At 44.4% G+C, this 18,254-nt stretch overlaps 1 protein-coding gene across 3 annotated transcripts in view; it reads right to left on the reverse strand.

Moving 5' to 3' along the window:
* Positions 1–358: 358 nt before the first annotated feature.
* PDZD4 (PDZ domain containing 4) overlaps positions 359–18,254 on the reverse strand; it is a 217,153-nt gene continuing 199,257 nt past the window's right edge. For 2 of the 3 annotated variants that reach the window (XM_068248205.1, XM_068248206.1), the window contains exons 4-8: positions 15,187–15,285; positions 14,867–14,929; positions 8,231–8,332; positions 6,947–7,057; positions 359–3,288 (exon numbers count right to left, since the gene is read on the reverse strand). In XM_068248205.1, coding sequence (XP_068104306.1) covers positions 1,672–3,288; positions 6,947–7,057; positions 8,231–8,332; positions 14,867–14,929; positions 15,187–15,285 — 1,992 coding nt within the window. In that variant the 3' untranslated portion in view covers positions 359–1,671. The remainder of the gene's footprint in view (positions 3,289–6,946; positions 7,058–8,230; positions 8,333–14,866; positions 14,930–15,186; positions 15,286–18,254) is intronic. The other variant, XM_068248207.1, reaches the window with a different exon arrangement.

The following is an 18,254-nucleotide window of genomic DNA, read 5'->3' on the forward strand; positions in this document are numbered from 1 at the left end:
ATCCACACAAAAGTGATATTACAGCTGTCATTGTAGCTATATGATATGGTGGCGCTGTACAGCCCAGAGTAGATGAAGTAGTAGACACAGAGAACCATGGGTAATATGGGGGTGGGGTGTTGCACTGGATTCCCTCTTCACTGGGCACCATAGAAGCTACATGGACTGCTGTTGCTATAGCTAGATCTACAGAGACACAGGTTCTCGCTCTCACTTTCAATGTTGAATCTCTAATCAAGATCAGGGCATGACAGACAGACATAGGAACCCAAAATGTGAGATCTAACAGTGGAGTCCTCTGTATGAATTCACTAGGGTTGATTAACTCCCTAGAATCTACCAAATACTGAAATACTGCTTTTTGGGTGGATTGATCCTTTAATGATTGAACTGATCAAGTCTCTTACATATTCTCACTCATATTATGAATTACGGAAGATTGAAAACAAAGAAATTATTTGTTCTGCTTCCAGCAAAAAATACCTCCACCTCCTTCACTTGCACATCTTTCTCTTAGGCTCAAACATTCAAACAGAATTGTGTAAACTGAACAATAAGTAAAGTCAAACAGAAGTCACAATCACATTGGTAACAACAGACAGGTGGATTCTTCTAAGACATGAGTCTGCACAAAACCCCTTAATGTGCAGTTGTGTCCAAAAAGTTAAAAGGCAGATTCTCAGATCCAAATTTCACAACCAACACTACTTCTGTGCTTAGTGTCCTTTTCATCATGAACTGGTATTACAGCTGTCTGTGTGCTCTATGATCACCAGGTGGCAGTGTTTAGTTTGTTTTGAATTTCCTGGGTTGTTTTTTCCATACTCCCCAACAAAAAGCCTTATGAAAAGACCACGCCTGTAATAAAACCATGGCACCGTGGTAACATTGGCAAAGGCCGCATCAGTCTTCTTCAAGGCCAAGATATTCCCCGATAACAATAAACAAAAATTGTGCTCCTCGTTTATCCCACCTAGGAAAAGTTTATCAAAGGTTCACAAAATCCACCGTTTACAAATCATCAGCTCTTGCCTGACAACTGCACAGGTCCAGTCAGAGAGCTTCTAAAATGTGGTCAAAGCTGTGAAATCTACAAGTGATGGCTGGTTTTGAAAGTTCACCCTGTGTTTTAAATACCTCTTCAATATCCTCAGAAACTGAGGAAAGGAACGAAAGAGATTACTAAACAATGTATGCATGGGAAGATGGGGAGGCCAACAAAAGGCTGGCATTAAAGGAGTCTTCCACCCAATGCTGATACTTCAGTAATATGTTGTCCACAGTGGACTGAATCACCCACTGAAAGATAAGCGGTCTTGGAATTTCAGGCAGTAAGATCTCCTAATCTACTCCCAACATGAAGTCTCACTCCCCATGTAGCAGCAGGAGTTTCACTTCATCCTCCAAAACACAACACAATCAAAATTTATACAAGGAGAATGAGACTCAGTCAATGATTGTGGCAGATAGTCTGACCTGCAAATTCAGCTGGACAGATCTTGCTACCAGAGTCCTTTAGAGATACAAGGAGATTGTTTGAAACTACTTAAGTAAAATATCACTATTGGGTGGACTGACACACTTTAACAACTGAATAATGGTCTCAGTGGCACAAAAACTGCAGTGGAAAAGGTTGATTTGGCAAATAGTTTGAGGCATATGATCTGCTGATCAGACTGTGGTAACAGATAGCAAGGGATTGTAAACCCGCTTTCCATCAGCTGAGCGTGTCCCATGGGCCAACATTTCTTGTATGGTGATCCAGTTGTCTAAGATCTTCTTATTGCGCTTTTTCATGGTCTTCCGGTGGCTAAGGGCAATAATGCTCATTTCACCTTTGCCTTCAGCACCCTGCTGTTGCTGTTGTTGCTCGCGCAGGCAGTCTAACCTGCTCTGCATCATAAATTCCCTCCTCTTCCGCTGCTCTCGAGCTCGCATTAGATGTCTTTTTCTGTCTTCTTTGCTCCAGTATCGTCCCATCTTCATCTCACTCACAGCATCATCATCTGTAGTCATTCCGCTTCGCTCTTCTTTGATTTTCATGGCTCTTGCTTTTAGGAGGCGATCTCTTACAGGTCGCTTAGCTACATAGCGTGTACCATCACTCCTTATTTTTACTTTCCATTCCATTCTTGGTTCAGTGTGAGAGTGAGCCCCATGTGAAGCACCCAAAGTCTTTCCACATGTGGGGTCCACATCTAGCTCATCCAGACTCCTTTGCTGGGCCAGCTGTAAGCAGCTTCGGTAGCGTTCCCCTCCCTGGGATCGCTGGCGTCTGCTTAGATATGGACTGTTCTCACGGCTTCCTCGGTCTAGTTCATTTCCTGGTTTTGATGCTCTTCTTAATCTTTCCTCTGCTGGGTGTCGTCCATCACGGCATAAAGATCGAAACTTGTGTGGCACGGGTTCTGGGCTGCCAGGGTATGTAGGAACATTTTTGCTATGTCCTCTGCTTGTATTACCATTGGAGGAGAGGCCTTCTGCTGCCTGACAAAATGCTCCAGGATGATCATTAATTCTCCTCAAGGGACTGTCCAAAGGTATTGGTGGCTCCATCATAAGAGGAGTGCTCCGACAACTTTCTCCAGTGTTGTAGGCACTGGTACTGTCTTTGTCTGATTTCTCTGGCACCTCAGTGATATCTGGAAGTTTAGTGGAGCTTTCAATATTTGCACCACCTCCCATAAAGTCATACAAACTGTCCTCCTCTTCAAGAAGCCAAGCTTTCATGCAACGTTCACGCAACTGCTGCATCTTTTGTGCACGTAGAACATTGCGAAACTTAAACTCCAGATGCCTCAGTTCCTCTTCCAGGACTGCCATTTCTCGTAGGACACTTTCATTGCGGTTAACATCAAGCCCACCTTGCCTTGAAGCATAGAGGAAGGCTGGCCCATTGCCATTCTCCATGTGGCATGTAATCTCTAGGAGTTCTCGATATCTTTCATACTCTTCATCTGTGAATCCTGCACCTGGAGGAAGAACCTCGCTGTAAGGTGCTGATCCATCAGCTGCAAGCAGGGAGTCCAGACTATGATGAAATTCACGACACTGGAGAGGATGCTGGGATTCACCTCGTAAAAATCGCAAACGACGCTGGCTTCCTGGTGTGTTTGCATTGCTTGTTTGCTCGTCTCCCAAAAGGTCATGTTCAGAGCTTTCATCATTGCGAGTACTCTCGTCTGTTCGTCCAACTCCACTGTCTAGCTCCTGACTGCGGCTTAAGCCTGCTGCCTGCAGGAAAGGTCGTGGAGATTTGGGGCTTGCCTCTGCATTCTCTTTGTCAACCTGTAAACAAAAAAATAATCTATTATAAGACTTGGATCAAAGAACATGAGTTATGATTTTATGAAGAAAATTGATTTAAAGGTTGACTTGAGTAGAATGGATGGTTTTTTTTATGATTTTTTTTTGTATTAAGCCCTATACAAAAAAAAATAATATAAGAGATAATCATATTTTAATATAGGAATTTGTTACTTATTAGGATAGGAAACTGTTACTTATTACATGGAATTGTTTCATATTTACCATATGTGGCCATGTGGAGTTCCCCAGGGAATAATTTAAAGTGAGCTTCTAGTTTAAGGAGAAGTCCTTGGGGGAATCTAATCTAAATCCTGATATAAAATATATTATAGTTTTGTGGAGATGGACTAGATCTGTGTCCTTACTGGGGGCATTTTTCTTCAATCCCTGTCCCTGACTGTGACTTTCATGGCTTTAATATAAACCTAAGGGTAATGACCAGTGATGAGCACAATTTGTACATAATCATAAATTGCAATTATGATGCAAAATCATTATGCGAAATTAAGGGAAACATCGTAATTTTGTTTGTAACAGTATTTAGTGCCTGTAATTTTGCGTAATGTTTGCATAATTTTGCGCTGACTTTATTGGTTAATAGCAAAGCCCACATATCTGCTCTATGCTACATATGTTAAGGGGAATAGTGGCAACAAGACCCAAACATTTTTTTTCAAAGACCTTGTAGTTTTTCAGAAAATCGATTTTAAAAATGCAAAGGAAAAATGTTTTTTTAAACTCAGAAAAATGTTTTTTAAACCCCGAAAAATGACAGTTTAAAAACATTTTTTTTCCTTTGCATTTTTAAAAATTCATATTTTAAACTGTTCCCACCAATCATTCATAGCAATTTTGGTGAAGATGGCATGTTTGAGGGCTTGGCTATTAACCGCTAAAGTCGGTACAAAATTACACAAAAATGACAGCAAAATTACGAATGGATTACACAAAATCAATTACATTTCCAATTTGTAATTAATTATGGCCATAATTGCGAAATGTAATTGGCTGATTAAGATCATCGTTAGTCGTAAGAACAGGAAATAAGATGCAGCAGTAACATGTCTCTACGTTGTAAGTCTTTCCCATTCTACTAAAAGCAATCCAGCCCTATGGTGAAGACGGAGTGAGGTAAGTTCTCCCAAATGGGCACAAAGACAGCAATAAAGAACAGTTTATAGTACTTTGCTTGATATCCAAAATGCAGATTTTTTTATGTCAAGCGACATTGTGAGCTTACGAGACCCTGCCATGTGGTGGTAGGCTGCAGTTCCATAGAGAGGAGGACTCATTGATGAACTAGGTAATTGTGCTCCGCTGTGGCTGCTCTGCATATTCAGGTATCTCCACCACCGCTCTTCAGATTTTGCCATCTGACTCAAATCATTCAGGTGGCGTCATGGTAGAGCCAGGGATGGGTATGCTTTCAACTAGTGGTATATGTTATCTCAGCCTCCCGAGAGATGCTGCGACAGGCTGCAGTGCAGAAGAGGAGAAAACCTGGTGATATACTACTACTAGGTAATTGTGCTCCGCTGTGGCTGCTCTGCATATTCCGGTATCTCCACCACCGCTCTTCAGGTGGCTTCATGGTAGAGCCAGGGATGGGTATGCTTTCAACTAGTGGTATATGTTATCTCAGCCTACCGAGAGATGCTGCGACAGGCTGCAGTGCAGAAAAGGAGAAAACCTGGTGATATATTACTACTAGGTAATTGTGCTCCGCTGTGGCTGCTCTGCATATTTAAGTATCGCTTGCGCCGCCCATCAGATTTTCCGCCTGACTCAAATGATTCAGGGGGTTCATGGTTAGGCTGGCGCTGGGTATGCTTTCAACTAGTGTTGTATGCCATCTCAAGTGACCTATAATGTCACATCACCTGATACAAATGTCATTATTTATTATAGCACAGGAATTCCATAGAGGGACACATGCAACATATATTATATAGGAGAGAACAGAGGCGCCAAAAGGATAAAAGGGGTTTTAAATGAGCTTAAAAGCCAAACATTTTGGTAATTAGAGGAGGCAGTGGTGGACTTACCTCCTCCAAGCAGACACAACACGACTGTACATTCAGTCTATTTATTAACGAACTCCAGATAGTGGAGTTTTATCTGGAGTTCGTTAATAAATAAACTGAATGTACAGTCATGTTGTGTCTGCTTGGAGGAGGTAAGTCCACCACTGCCTCCTCTAATTACCACATTTTTGGCTTTTAAGCTCATTTAAAACCCCTTTTATCCTTTTGGCGCCTCTGTTCTCTCCTATATAATATTGTATCCACCCTGGGTGGAGGGTTGCGACCCTTTTCTACTACCTACAGAGAGCGACTTCTTATTCCTGAGTGGGGTCAGGATAATCTCCCCACCTGCCTTTACAGTGGTTGCCTATTGGTGACCCATGCTTGTGAGTATAACAACTATTACTCTTTGTCATTATCCCCTTTGTCAATACATACTACACTATTGGGGCTCTTGGTGTTCCCCTGTTTATCTCGTTTACATGCAACATATAGGACAGTTCTCTTTCAGCAAACTTAGGCTGCTTTCACAGTGCGACATTAAAGTAATAACGCAGACTAACGCACAGCAGCACAAAGTATGTGTGACATTTACAGTGCTCACGTTGCGTTGTGTGTAACGTGTAGCAATATTTAGAAAGTGCTGCATGCTGTGCGTTGTCTGCGTTATTAGCTACGTTGGACTGTTTACACATGCTCAGTAAGGTTTTAGATTTTTTTTTAAAATGTGACGCATGCGCCGTTTTCGTTCTATCAGTATGCGACGAAAAGTACGCATCAAGAGATGCATAACGCAGTTCAATATAACGTCCAACTTCAAAATTAACATGCGTTGCGTTAGGGCCACGTTATGCGACCTTAACATCACATCAAACGCAACGTCTTAGTGTGAAAGAGCCCTTAAAGAAGGGGTCTCAAACTCAATTTACCTTGGGGGCCGCAGGAGGCAAAGTCAGGATGAGGCTGGGCCGCATAAGGAATTTCACAATCGCGGCGCATCGCCGCCTCTGCCCGCAACTCTCACTCTTCCTTCACAGAGAGGGGCGGGGAGAGGCGGCGATCCGTGCGGCGATTGACGTCAGGAGGGGCAGAGCTGAAGCTGAAAGCTCTGCCCCTTCCAGGAAATGCCGGTGGATTGCCCCCCGGGCGATTTAGGGGCTCTGCAGCCCTCGTTTAGCGGCAGGGATGCGGCGGATTACTTGGGAGCACTGAAGCGAACTATAAGGAAGCTTTTGCCGGTGAGGGCCACAAAATATTGTTTCGAGGGCCGCAAATGGCCCGCGGGCCGCGAGTTTGAGACCCCTGCCTTAAAGTATTATTTTAGGAAAAAATAGATTAGGTTAGGTTAGTTCATTATTACTGATTGAATGCATATTATTTTTCCAACTAACTCTAGAAACAAGAGTAAACCCTATGTTTATGGGAATATCCACTATAGATGGAAGTCAAGTGATCAAGATATCAACTTGAGCTATTAGGGGCCTGGTACAAATTATGGAAGAGATGTGGATGAACAGAGGCAATAAAATAGATCTGTAGGTGAAAAATAGTGAATGATGAATGGCATTGTAGGTACAGTAGGTTTTGCAGGGCCTGATGACGATGTGCTGTACCTGCTGCTGAGGTGGAGAGGTCAGGCTTTGTGCTTGCAGTTCCTCCTCATTTTCAGATACAAAATCATCCAAGAAGTCCTCTCTGTCACTATCTTTCCATCTCCTGCCCATCTAGAATGAACCGTATGATAGCATTGTTATGATTTTATTGCACTTCTATCATGACTTTAATTTAGAGACAGGGAATTCTTGCAGGAAAGTCTTGCAGGACAGGACATTGTGTTCTGTCACTGCAACAGAATGAAGGACTCTATACCTAACAGGATCTATTGAGAAGTCTCGTATGAAAGCAATCCCTGAGGAGTGATCAGTAAGGCAGGAGTATATGGTTAGATATTAGGAAGGGTTTAATGATGGGGCATATTAAGCACCAGGAAGGGTTTGACATTAAGGGGAATGGGGAATATGGTTTACCATAAATCAGGGGATAACATTGTGGAGGAGGGCAGGGATAGGTGTTGAGAAGGAGATTTACCAGTAAGCAGTTAGGGTTAGGTGATCATTGGGGATGAACCAACCAAACTATTGATAAAAATAGTTGTTGCAAAGCCAATATAGTAAAATATCATGAAATAAATTTGACTAAATTTTTATCAGCTTCACACAGATCTAAAACATTAAGGACCTGTTTCCACTACACGCAGATTGGATGCAGAATTGATGAAGAAAAACTCCAATGAATGCCTATGGGAAATTCTGCATCAGAAAAATTGCGTTTAGTGGAAACCGGTCCATAGGCATTCATTGGAGTCAGGTTTTGTGCATCCATTCTGCATCCAATCTGCGTGTTGTAGAAACAGGCCCTAAGGAAATACACACATCACCCCAAATAATTACAAATGGACATATTTTCTGTCAGTTGTACCCACCCCTTACATCTCCAGTGCCTTAATTGGTTCATCACTGTCATGTGTGGTCACCAATAGTGAGGTGTAAGAAAAAGTTAGCCTAAAAGCTACGTTTTGTTTGAAAAAGTTGAGATATATTTGATTATTTATACAGCACAGACCTCTTAAGCAGTGCTTTGCAGAGCTCATAGTCCTTTCATTAGCTATTCCTCAGAAGCGCTGACAATCTGATCCCTATCATTGACATTGGCTTATTTCCTTATTATAGTGTAAGACCAATCTTTGGGTGGAACCAGGGCTGTTACACTGCCCGAGGTCGACCCCCTAGCATCAGGTTCTAGCAATGAGAAAGTCTGTCTTATGCTAGGTTGTTCTATGTTCTTGTTGTTTTAGTACCAGTAATATAATTGGACGTTTACATCTGTTACAGTCTCACCTCCGTCTCTGGACGAGCGACAAGCAAAGAGACATTTGTGCTTTCTTCCTGTGTCAGTATGGCTACCGCCTCTTCTCTGTTTTGGACATCCATGCCGTTTATCTGAAAAGGGGAAACGAGCAGTTGTGATATTTTGCATACAGTTAGAAATGGGGCAGAGTGAAAAATGGCGCACCGTTCTGTCGATCATAAAACGCTACTTACCATTTTAATGTAAATACATTAAAACCGTAAATAGCGTTTTATAAAACATTTATTAGCAGAACGGTGCGACATTGAAAAAATGCAGGGTGGCTAGTGAGAAAGCGAGGGTCGGGGAGAGAGGCAGCGGGACACTAGGCATCGGGGTGGAGGGAGTAGGATTAGGTGGAGGGAGGATTAGGTAGCATTGGTATACATTACCTTGTCCCGGCCGGCGATCGCTCCTTCACTTCATAGTTAGCTTGCAGGAGTTCTGCATCCAGCCAACCACCATGCGGAAACTGAAGCCACATGGTGATTGGCTGGCTGCAGGACTACAGCAAACTAACAGAAGAGGTGAAGGAGCGATCGCCGGCTGGGACAAGGTAATGTATACCAATGCTACCTAATTCTCCCTCCACCTAATCCTACTCCCTCCACCCCGCTGCCTAGTGTCCCGCTGTCTCTCTCCCCGATCCCTGCTGCTTAACATTTTTCAACATCTAAAAGGATAAATATCGTTTTATGTTAATTACTGCGGCTCCATTCTTATACTATTAGCGCTGTGCGCCATTTTTGCCTGTTCCAGATATTTTACCCTGCCTTCAAAGATTAACTTCAGTTTCCTGCAGAAAAGAAAGACAATAGCTTCCAAAAAAACTGCAGTATATGGATTGCAGCCACTGCAGCAGCTATAACTATTAGCTTACCTACATTCCTTATCTCTGTTTGGCTTTGAGACACTTCACCCAAACACGTGTTACGTGCTTAACATCGGAAGCCCAGTGGCAATGCGGAACATGAATGGAGACCACAGCAGGAGACAACGGAGAGGTAAAGTATTACATGCATGGGCGGGGGGGGGGGGGGGGGGCACATTTATATTAGGGGTAGCCTCTGAGGCACTGGATGCTGCATCACAAGGCCAATTCCTGCTGGTTAATGGGCAGCATGAAAATCAGTCTGCTGGTCTATGGACAGATTGACTCCGATCAGATTCTGGTTCTGTCTCTTGGTCGATCTGCCAATAATTTGTTTGATGTATCTCAGCCTCCTCTGAGCCACTAAAGATGTTAATACAACACTGGTAATATTGTTCCTGACCATCAGAGCTCTAACTGTTCTGTGGTATTTCTTCATGGTTCCATAATCAATAATGCAGCACATTTGCATTATTGATCAAGAACCGATGTGGGACCTTTTAGCCCTTCATAATCACATCAGCAATTTACACCACAAGGCTTAATGTATCTAATTCACACATTAAAGCTAAACCAAAAACCTGAGCCATTTACCTCCAACTTCTGTAGAAACAAAACAGTACAGGGATTTCTAAAAGTACACCTCAACTGAGAGGGATATGGAGGATAATTATTTCCTTTTAAACAATGCATATTGCCTGGCTGTCATGCTGAGCCTCTGATACTTTTATCCATAGACCCTGCACAAGCATGCAGATCAGAGGTTTCTGACTGAAATCTGACTGGATTTGCTACATGTTTGTTTCGGGTTTGTGATTCAGATGCTAACGCAGCCAAAGAGATCAGTAGGACTGCCAGGCAACTGGTATTGTTTAAAAGAAAATACATATGGCAACCTCTATATCTCTCTCAGTTCAGGGGTAATTTAATAACAAAACTCCCTGTTTTCTAAATAAGTATCGGAAGCATAATTAGCCACATACCTTAACTATGTACCTGTGAAGTAACATTCCTCAGATATCCCCACATCCTCCTTGCACACATGCAGAATGGGAATACCTGATAAACAGGAATGTATTTGTCCCCCTCTTATAGTGTACCAGAGCCAATTAAACATAAGTTTTGCACATACCTGGGGCTTCCTCCAGCCACCGTCCTCAGTCTTCTCCAGCTCTGCTACCATAACTTCAGCCAGTCACAGACAGTCTGATGCAAGAGAAGTGCGCTCTTTACATATCTCTCCAGCAGCTGCCGGAGAGATACATAGAGGGCGCACTTCTCTTGCGCAGACTGGCCGCGTCTGGCTGAAGTTACCGGATCTGGTACCGGAGCTGGAGAAGGCTGAGGACGGCGGCGTGGGAGCGATTTTTAATTTTTAATCGTCTCTGGTTTCCTTTAAGCATAATTAGCTACATACCTTTTTTTTTTTTTTTGTGTCTTTAACTGCATAGTTTTTCTTGCTCCTAAGTGAAGCTTCATTCTTCTAATATTCCCTTCTCTACCCGTAGACTGGAAGGGAAACCTCGTACACATGTCTGCAATTTGCATCGATAAGGGCACAAGGAGCGTCACGGTGGGGTGGGTGAACAATGCCCTCTGTCACCAGGCCTATAATTTGCTGATCCACTGTGGGGGATTGAGGGCTGTTGTACACATACTAGACTCCAAGCAGAGGCAGTCATTATTGGCCACCCTGGATCACCCCGAGTTTAATCTAGCTCTGGGCTGGGTACACTATGGCCCCTGCGCCGTATCCATCTATTGGTGTTTTGAATCTAGCCTGACAATAGAGGGCTGGATTCTTCTCCTCTCCTACCTCCCTGCAAAGCTGCATGTAGTTTAACTCTCCCAATCACACTCTCCAGTGACAATATCCATGGCTACAGTGGCATCATGTAACCCACCGTCAGTACGTGCCAGCATGTCTCATAACACCGCTGAAGTTGGGATTGGGTGAGTAATACCTATCCTAACGCACCACTCGCAACTCTGCAGGGATGTAGGAGAGAACAGGCCTGTGGGCCACTAGAGAAATGCGGCCCACAGTGGAAAAACTTTGCCCACCCCTGATCTAGCTTGTGTACAAAGCTTAAGTCTACAAACAGGAAGTGGGGATATTTGTGGGGTGGAACTTCACAGAACAAAGAAAAGGTATCTAATCATGCTAATGAGAAGATCACACAAATACCTTTTACTTAAAACAGACATGCGGTTCACTTTAATATACGTAAATACAGTGCCCCTTTATGCGTAGCATGAGCTGTGTGCTAATCAGTCACATACCATAAGGCACTGTAGGCACGTGACTACAGGCGCCTGATGATGGAATAGCGGCTCACCCTCCTAGCAACCAAATACTAGGTTCTCCTAGCTACCGAATACTTGGGGGCAAGTATGGCTACCTAATATTAAAGGGAACCAGAGACGAAGCACCCTCATGTATTTTATCATATATATCAGTGGGGACATTAGAGAAAACACCTACTCTGCTCTCTGTTTCATTATTTACTGTTCAGCCTGCTTCTAATAAACCCTGATAAAAATCCCTGACTGAGCATTCAGTCTGGCTTTGTTCATGAATCTTTTTAGCTGAGTCTATCTTCTGTGCTGTCTTTTCAAGCCCAAGCCTGCCCCCTTGTTGCTCTGCTCAGGAATCATTATAGCTGAGTCATCATAGCAAAGCCAGACTGAATGCTCAGTCTGGGATTTTATCTGATCTGATAAGAAGCAATCTGAACTGTAAATAATGAAACAGAGAGTAGGGTAGGTGTTTACTGTCATGTTCCTCTGGTTCACTTTAAGGGGCGCCAGTAGCTACCTATGACGGGAAAGGTAAGTAAGGGAAGTGACAGCTGGGACAGCCAGCACACTTGTAAGGCAGTTTGGTGGAGGGTTTGTATGTTCATGGAGGGTGAAGTTTAAGATGCCAGGACATCTGTGCCTATAGGCTCCTGTGAGGTAAATCCAGGCCTGTACTCAGATCCATTTTCTGTGAGAGCCTTTTTTTTTGTCATGGAAGTAGGAACAGTACTGCATCAACGTGTAGAGGTTAGCCGTGGTGTCTTTATTCGACTCATTTTTGAGAGGGGTTGTGTCATGGACTACCATGGTGCTGCAACTTCCCAGGGAGTCTGGGACCTAGTACTGAATAGTCACATCATCAATCATTCTGTCCATTAAAACAGGTTTGTGCTATGAATAAACTAAACTCCTTATTACTTGGCTCCTTCACTGATTTTAATATTGATTCAGTAAAGTGAAGTCTCGCCAGTCAATGGAGTTCCAAGTCAACGGTATAGCAGGAAAGAACAGGTTTTGTATTGTGACATTTGCAGGAAATAACTTACTTTCCAACAATCAATTTGCAACCTAGCAGTCTGATACAAGCATGCTGCAAGCTGACTAAGATCAACTGCATAAGCGATGGGAGCTTCTAATCCCCCTAGGGTAAACATGAATGCTTGGCCAGCGTTAGTGTTTAAAGGACTTTTTTTTATTATTATTATTTTTAAAGGTTCCCATTGACTTTAGTTCTGATTTAGACAAATAAGTTTAAATCTCCGTACACATGCTAGATTAAAGTCGGCTGAGGCGGCTGTTAACGACCACCTACACCAAAGATTCCTGCGTACAGTGGCCTCCAACCCTCGCTCATCAAGTGACGGGTGATATCTGTTCTCTCAGTGCTAACCCTGCCTGTTGTTGTGTGACGTCACGTCTGTGCCATTCCGTTGGCCTTCCACCTCCCCACTTTGCAACAAAACACATCATCAGCTATACAGTGGACTTCGCACCTGTACAGTATCAGTCCACCGATGTCACCTGAGGGATCAGGTTCCGATCCCAATTGGGTGACATCTGTTACACATGTGTATGGGTCTCTCACGTAGAGATGGCCCAGCCTTGGAGAACTCATGGAGAAGCACATGATCAGTTTGATCAGCTGATAGATTTGTAAGCCTCTGATTTGCTGAGATGACTTCCTGGTTAAACATGTTTATGGCCAGCAAATCAGAGGCTTACAAATCTATCAGCTGATCAAACTGATCATGTGCTTCTCCATGAGTTCTCCAAGGCTGGGCCATCTCTACTCACGGTCAGATTGTACGTGCTCCTCTGAGGGAGGTGATAAACATTAGCCTAAGAAAGCAAAAATCATTATGCACTAGATTGCAAAATCTATCTATCTATCTATCTATCTATCTATCTATCTATCTATCTATCTATCTATCTATCTATCTGTGGCGTAGCTAAGAAGCTATGGGCTCAGTGCAAATTTTGCACTGGGGCCCCCCAAGCATGCTATACATAACTCCTTTTTTGTCACCAACCCCTCCCTCTAGATTGTAAGCCTTTGGCAGGGCCCTCTCCACTTGTGTATCCTACTTGGCTGTGTGCACTATACCCAGAATTTGGAACTTGTATTTTTACCACTACCACTCCAGTGTATGATCTGGCACTGTACTACTATCTGCATTGTGTTGTGTACCTTATTGCTTATTACCTGTATTGTTGTCTCTGTTGTCTATTACCTGTATTGTGCTGCCACCCCTGTTATCATTGTCTGTAATCCTATTTATTGTACAGCGCTGCGTAATATGTTGGCGCTATATAAATCCAATAAATAATAATAATAATAATTGATACGGCGCACCAAAACCAAACAAGGGCAACCACAGTGTCAGAGGTACCAGAAGGGGATAGGAAATAGTGTTTTATGAAAACTACTATTCAAAGCATATATAGAGGGGATTATTACAAGCAAAGGACCAACAAAGAGCTAATACTGTGGTTGAGGGTGGGCCCCATGGGGCACCTCTACCCCAAGTGCCCCGATGCAGTCGCTACCTCTGCCCCCCTTATTACTATGCCACTGCTATCTATCTATCTATGTATCTATGTATCTATCTATCTGTGGCATAACTACAATTCATGGGGGCCCCCAGCGACACTTTGATAGGGCCCCCCCAATGTTCAAACCCCTTCCCTTGCCTCCCCCTGGTGTCCTTCACGGCTTCAGGGTCTATCTCACAAGGGTCATATAACCAGTGTGGCCATCATGATCTTCATACCCATAACAAGTGTAGCCACAGAAACACCTAATCTGAAGTACAAATATAGAAAAAAAAAAGGCGCCAAAAGGGTAAAATCACAATGCTAAGAAGTTAAAACTTGCTTGGGAGGCAGTGGTGGGCTTACCTCCTATAAGCAGACACCGGAAAACTTTCTGTTTCAAGAAAAAACATTTTTATTGGTACACTCCATATAAAGGCCGCAACGCGTTTCGCAGGCCTAAGCCCGCTTCATCAGGCAATAGAAATAGGAGTACACAACAGTGTTTGGGTCAAGATACGCTAGGCACCTCTGTTCCCCCTTTTTCTGATCTACAGAGAGCTACTTCTTATTCCTGAGTGGGGACCGGATAATCTCCTCACCTGCCTATACAGTGGTTCCCTTGCGGTAACCCTGGTTTGTGAGTATACCTATTTGTACTCTCTTCATTCATCCCACCTTTACAATAACTATCAACACTATATTGGGCTCTCGGTCTCTCAATTTTGTAATCTGAAGTATAGTCCCCTGTATCAGATGAAGGGAATTTTAATAGCTGCCCCCCCCCCCCCCCCCAGCTCTGGGAACCCCCTGCGATCTCAGGGGCGGCTCCCTGCTAGTTACACCCCTGCTATCTATCTATCTTGCTAGGCATTTTCATTTTGACCACTGGCCTTTTAATATACAAGTGAGGGTGCCGTACCTGAAGTATTCTGTCTCCTTCTCTAATCCGGCCATCTCTGGCAGCGATGCTGTTTGGGTTCACCTGTAATAGAGGGCATTAGCAGAGAAATGTCATTTGATGTTCTGGAGTAGAGCAGCGATCTTCCACTGTTCCCAAATTACATACTTGCACTTAAAACTCCAGCAGGCTGCAGAGTTAAAAGTGTGATGGCTGCTAGAACTCTTACAAATGTTGAAAGAGCACATGAAAAGAATGAGAAGAAAGCAATTGGCCCAGAGATGTGAAAGTGAGAATAATGCAAGTGCTGAAAGCGTTCAGGAGGATTCAGATGTCTTTACCTCTCCCACATAGATTCCCAGATCCTCTTCATCATCTGTACGATAACAAACCGTCAGGCCAAGCTTGTCTTGATGGCAGGTTTTACATAATTCCACTTCCTATTGAATAAAAGAAATGAGTAATACAGGAAACTATGTAATCAAAGAAGAGGCATACACATTGGTCGGGAAAAGCTTGCTACGGTAAGTTAGGAGCATTATCTGTGTGGAAGAGTAATAACATTGGCAATACAGTGATTATAATCAACACTGTCTTGGAGCAATAAAGTTATTACTGCTTTGTAATGCTGCACAAAGAGCCGCCCATGGCATTCTCTGTCATGTGACATCTGATACCAGCGTATGTAAGAAGATGACGACACACTATAAAAGAAGAGTGAATATTCTACCAGTTTAGGAGAAGCGCAGGGGCGGATTTACCATAAGGCACTGTAGGCATGTGCCTACAGGCGCCTGATGATGGAAAGGCGGCTTACCCCCCTCCCTGAGTGCCTCTCTCCTTCCTTCCCTATGCAGAGTACCGATGAATACTAAGGGGCACCTGTAGTTTTCTATGACAGGCAAGGGAAGTAAGGGAAAAGTGACAGCTGGGACAGCCACCACACTTGCGGTGCATTTTGATGGGAGTTTGTAGGCTTATAAAGGGTGAAGTCTAAGCTGCCAGGACATCTGTGCCTATAGGCTCCCATGAGGTAAATCTGGCCCTGGTGTTCCCGCAATGGCCAGTCCACTTCAGCCTCTCAATCTACTCAGCACACAGACAATATGGGATTTGGCACACAGAAAGGCCAGGAGGGAATGTGTAAACACACAATGCAATTTAATACACACAATTCTCATTTTTTGGAATATAACGCTCCAGACTCTAATGGCTGCTTCACACTACAAGAGCTTTTTTAAGCGCTTGTGATTTTAAAAGCTCTTGATAATGTTATCCTACGTGAGTGTTCACACTGGAGCGATGTGATTTTGGAAAAATCCCCCATAGGATTGCATTAGCAAGAACTTTTGAAATCTTTTAAAAACCAAGGAAAACAAAATTATAATAAACCTGGTGCATCTTTGGTCCAGGAGCATCTTGTACATGTTCTCTTCCCAATTATTGTGTCCCCCATGTACCTCCTGTTACCCCATGTGTCTTCCTGTGTCCCCCTGTATCTCCCATGTGTCCTCCTGTGTGTCCTCTACTACCCGCCATGTGTCCTCCATGCCCCAGTTGGTCCCCCAGTGTCCTTGTCTACCCTCCTGTGTCTTCTCCTGCCCCCCTCTGTGCCCCGTTTGTCCCATTCTCTGCCCTCCTGTGTCTTCCTCTGTCTTGCTTTGTGCCCAGTTTGTCCCATTCTCTGCCCTCCTGTGTCTTCTCCTGCCCCCCTCTGTGCCCCGTTTGTCCCATTCTCTGCCCTCCTGTGTCTTCCTCTGTCTTGCTTTGTGCCCAGTTTGTCCCCCTCTCTGCCCTCCTGTGTCCCCCTCCTCTCCTTGTGCATAGTTATGTAAATCGGCACCGCATCACATCAGCTCCAGCGGTGATCAGAAACCTCTCTTCTCCCTCGAGCATCATCAGCAGATGCCGGCACTAGAGGAGCAGTGCGGGAGAGGAAAGGTCTCTGAACGCCACTGGAGCCGATGGATTAGGTGAGACGTGCTGCGGATTCACATACCGTATTTCTCGGCATATAAGACGCACTTTTTCTTCCCCAAAACAGGGGGCAAAAATTGGGTGCGTCTTATATGCCAAATGCACCCAAAAAATGTTGCAGAGTGCGCAGGGAAGCGCTTACCCATCTTGCCGCCATGCTCCTCTTCCCCTCGCTTCAGCCGCGATTCTCTTCACCTCTTCAGACGCAGTTCTCGGATGCCACCTCCGCCGCCAGGTCCTCCGCTCCTGTGAAGGGGAAAAGAAAACATTAGTGGCATTGTCCCCCTCTCCTGCCGCGATCCGCTCGGCGCTGACACTCACGGAAAGTCGCCGCCGCCCCCTCAGCCGCTACACGCCGAGCGTCCATCCTCTTGCCCTCCTACTTCCTGTTTACATCACGTGCAGCCGCGTCATGCGTAGCCCCAGACGCGTTGCGCTCGGGCTACGCATGACACGGCTGCACGTGATGTAAACAGGAAGTAGGAGGGCAAGAGGATGGACGCTCGGCGTGTAGCGGCGGAGGGGGCGGCGGCGACTTTCCGTGAGTGGCAGCGCTGAGCGGATCCCGGCAGGAGAGGGGGACAATGCCACTAATGTTTTCTTTTCCCCTTCACAGGAGCGGAGGACCTGGCGGCGGAGGTGGCATTCGAGAACTGCGCCTGAGGAGGTGAAGAGGATCGCGGCTGAAGCGAGGGGAAGAGGAGCATTGCGGCAGGAACAGGTGTAGTATTCATGTCATTGTAGTTCAGCTTAGTGTTTGTATAGTACAGTGTAGTGTAGTGAAGCTGTGTGTTGTGTCAGTGCATTGTAGTGTAGTATAGTGTAGTGAAGGGTATTGCAGTGGTGTGTTGTGGTAGTGTAGTGTAGCATAGTGTAGTGAAGTGTATTAATGTGTTGTGGTAGTGTAGTGTATTGTATTGCTGTGTAGTTTAGTTGTTAGGGCAGCAGGGATTAGTGTAGTGTAGATAGAGTAGCATAGAGGCAGTTTTAGGGGCTAAAAGGTCCATAAGACGCCCCGGCAGTGTAGACGCACCTAGGTTTAGTTTATTTTTTTTCCTTTATTTTTGCCCTCTAAACCAAGGTGCGTCTTATATGCCGGAGCGTCTTATATGCCGAAAAATATGGTAACTATACACAGGGAGCGGAGATGGACATGGGAGTTAGAGGAGGACATGGGGGACTATGCAGGGAGTCCCTGATATTGCGGCAGGTCAGCAGTTTGTATCATTTATAAGCTGGGGGACTACCTGTATGTGGAAAATAAGACGCAGGGACTTTTTCTCCCCTTTTGGGGGGAGAAAAAGTGTCTTATATTCAGAAAAATATGGTACATGGCATAAAAGCTGCCCCCACCGATTCTAATATAAACGAAGAAAGGGAAATAAATATATTCTGACTATTCTAAGCCTGGAGAATACTTAGATTTGAAGAT

The sequence above is a fragment of the Hyperolius riggenbachi genome, chromosome 8, assembly GCF_040937935.1.
Source record: "Hyperolius riggenbachi isolate aHypRig1 chromosome 8, aHypRig1.pri, whole genome shotgun sequence".
Taxonomy (NCBI): domain Eukaryota; kingdom Metazoa; phylum Chordata; class Amphibia; order Anura; family Hyperoliidae; genus Hyperolius; species Hyperolius riggenbachi.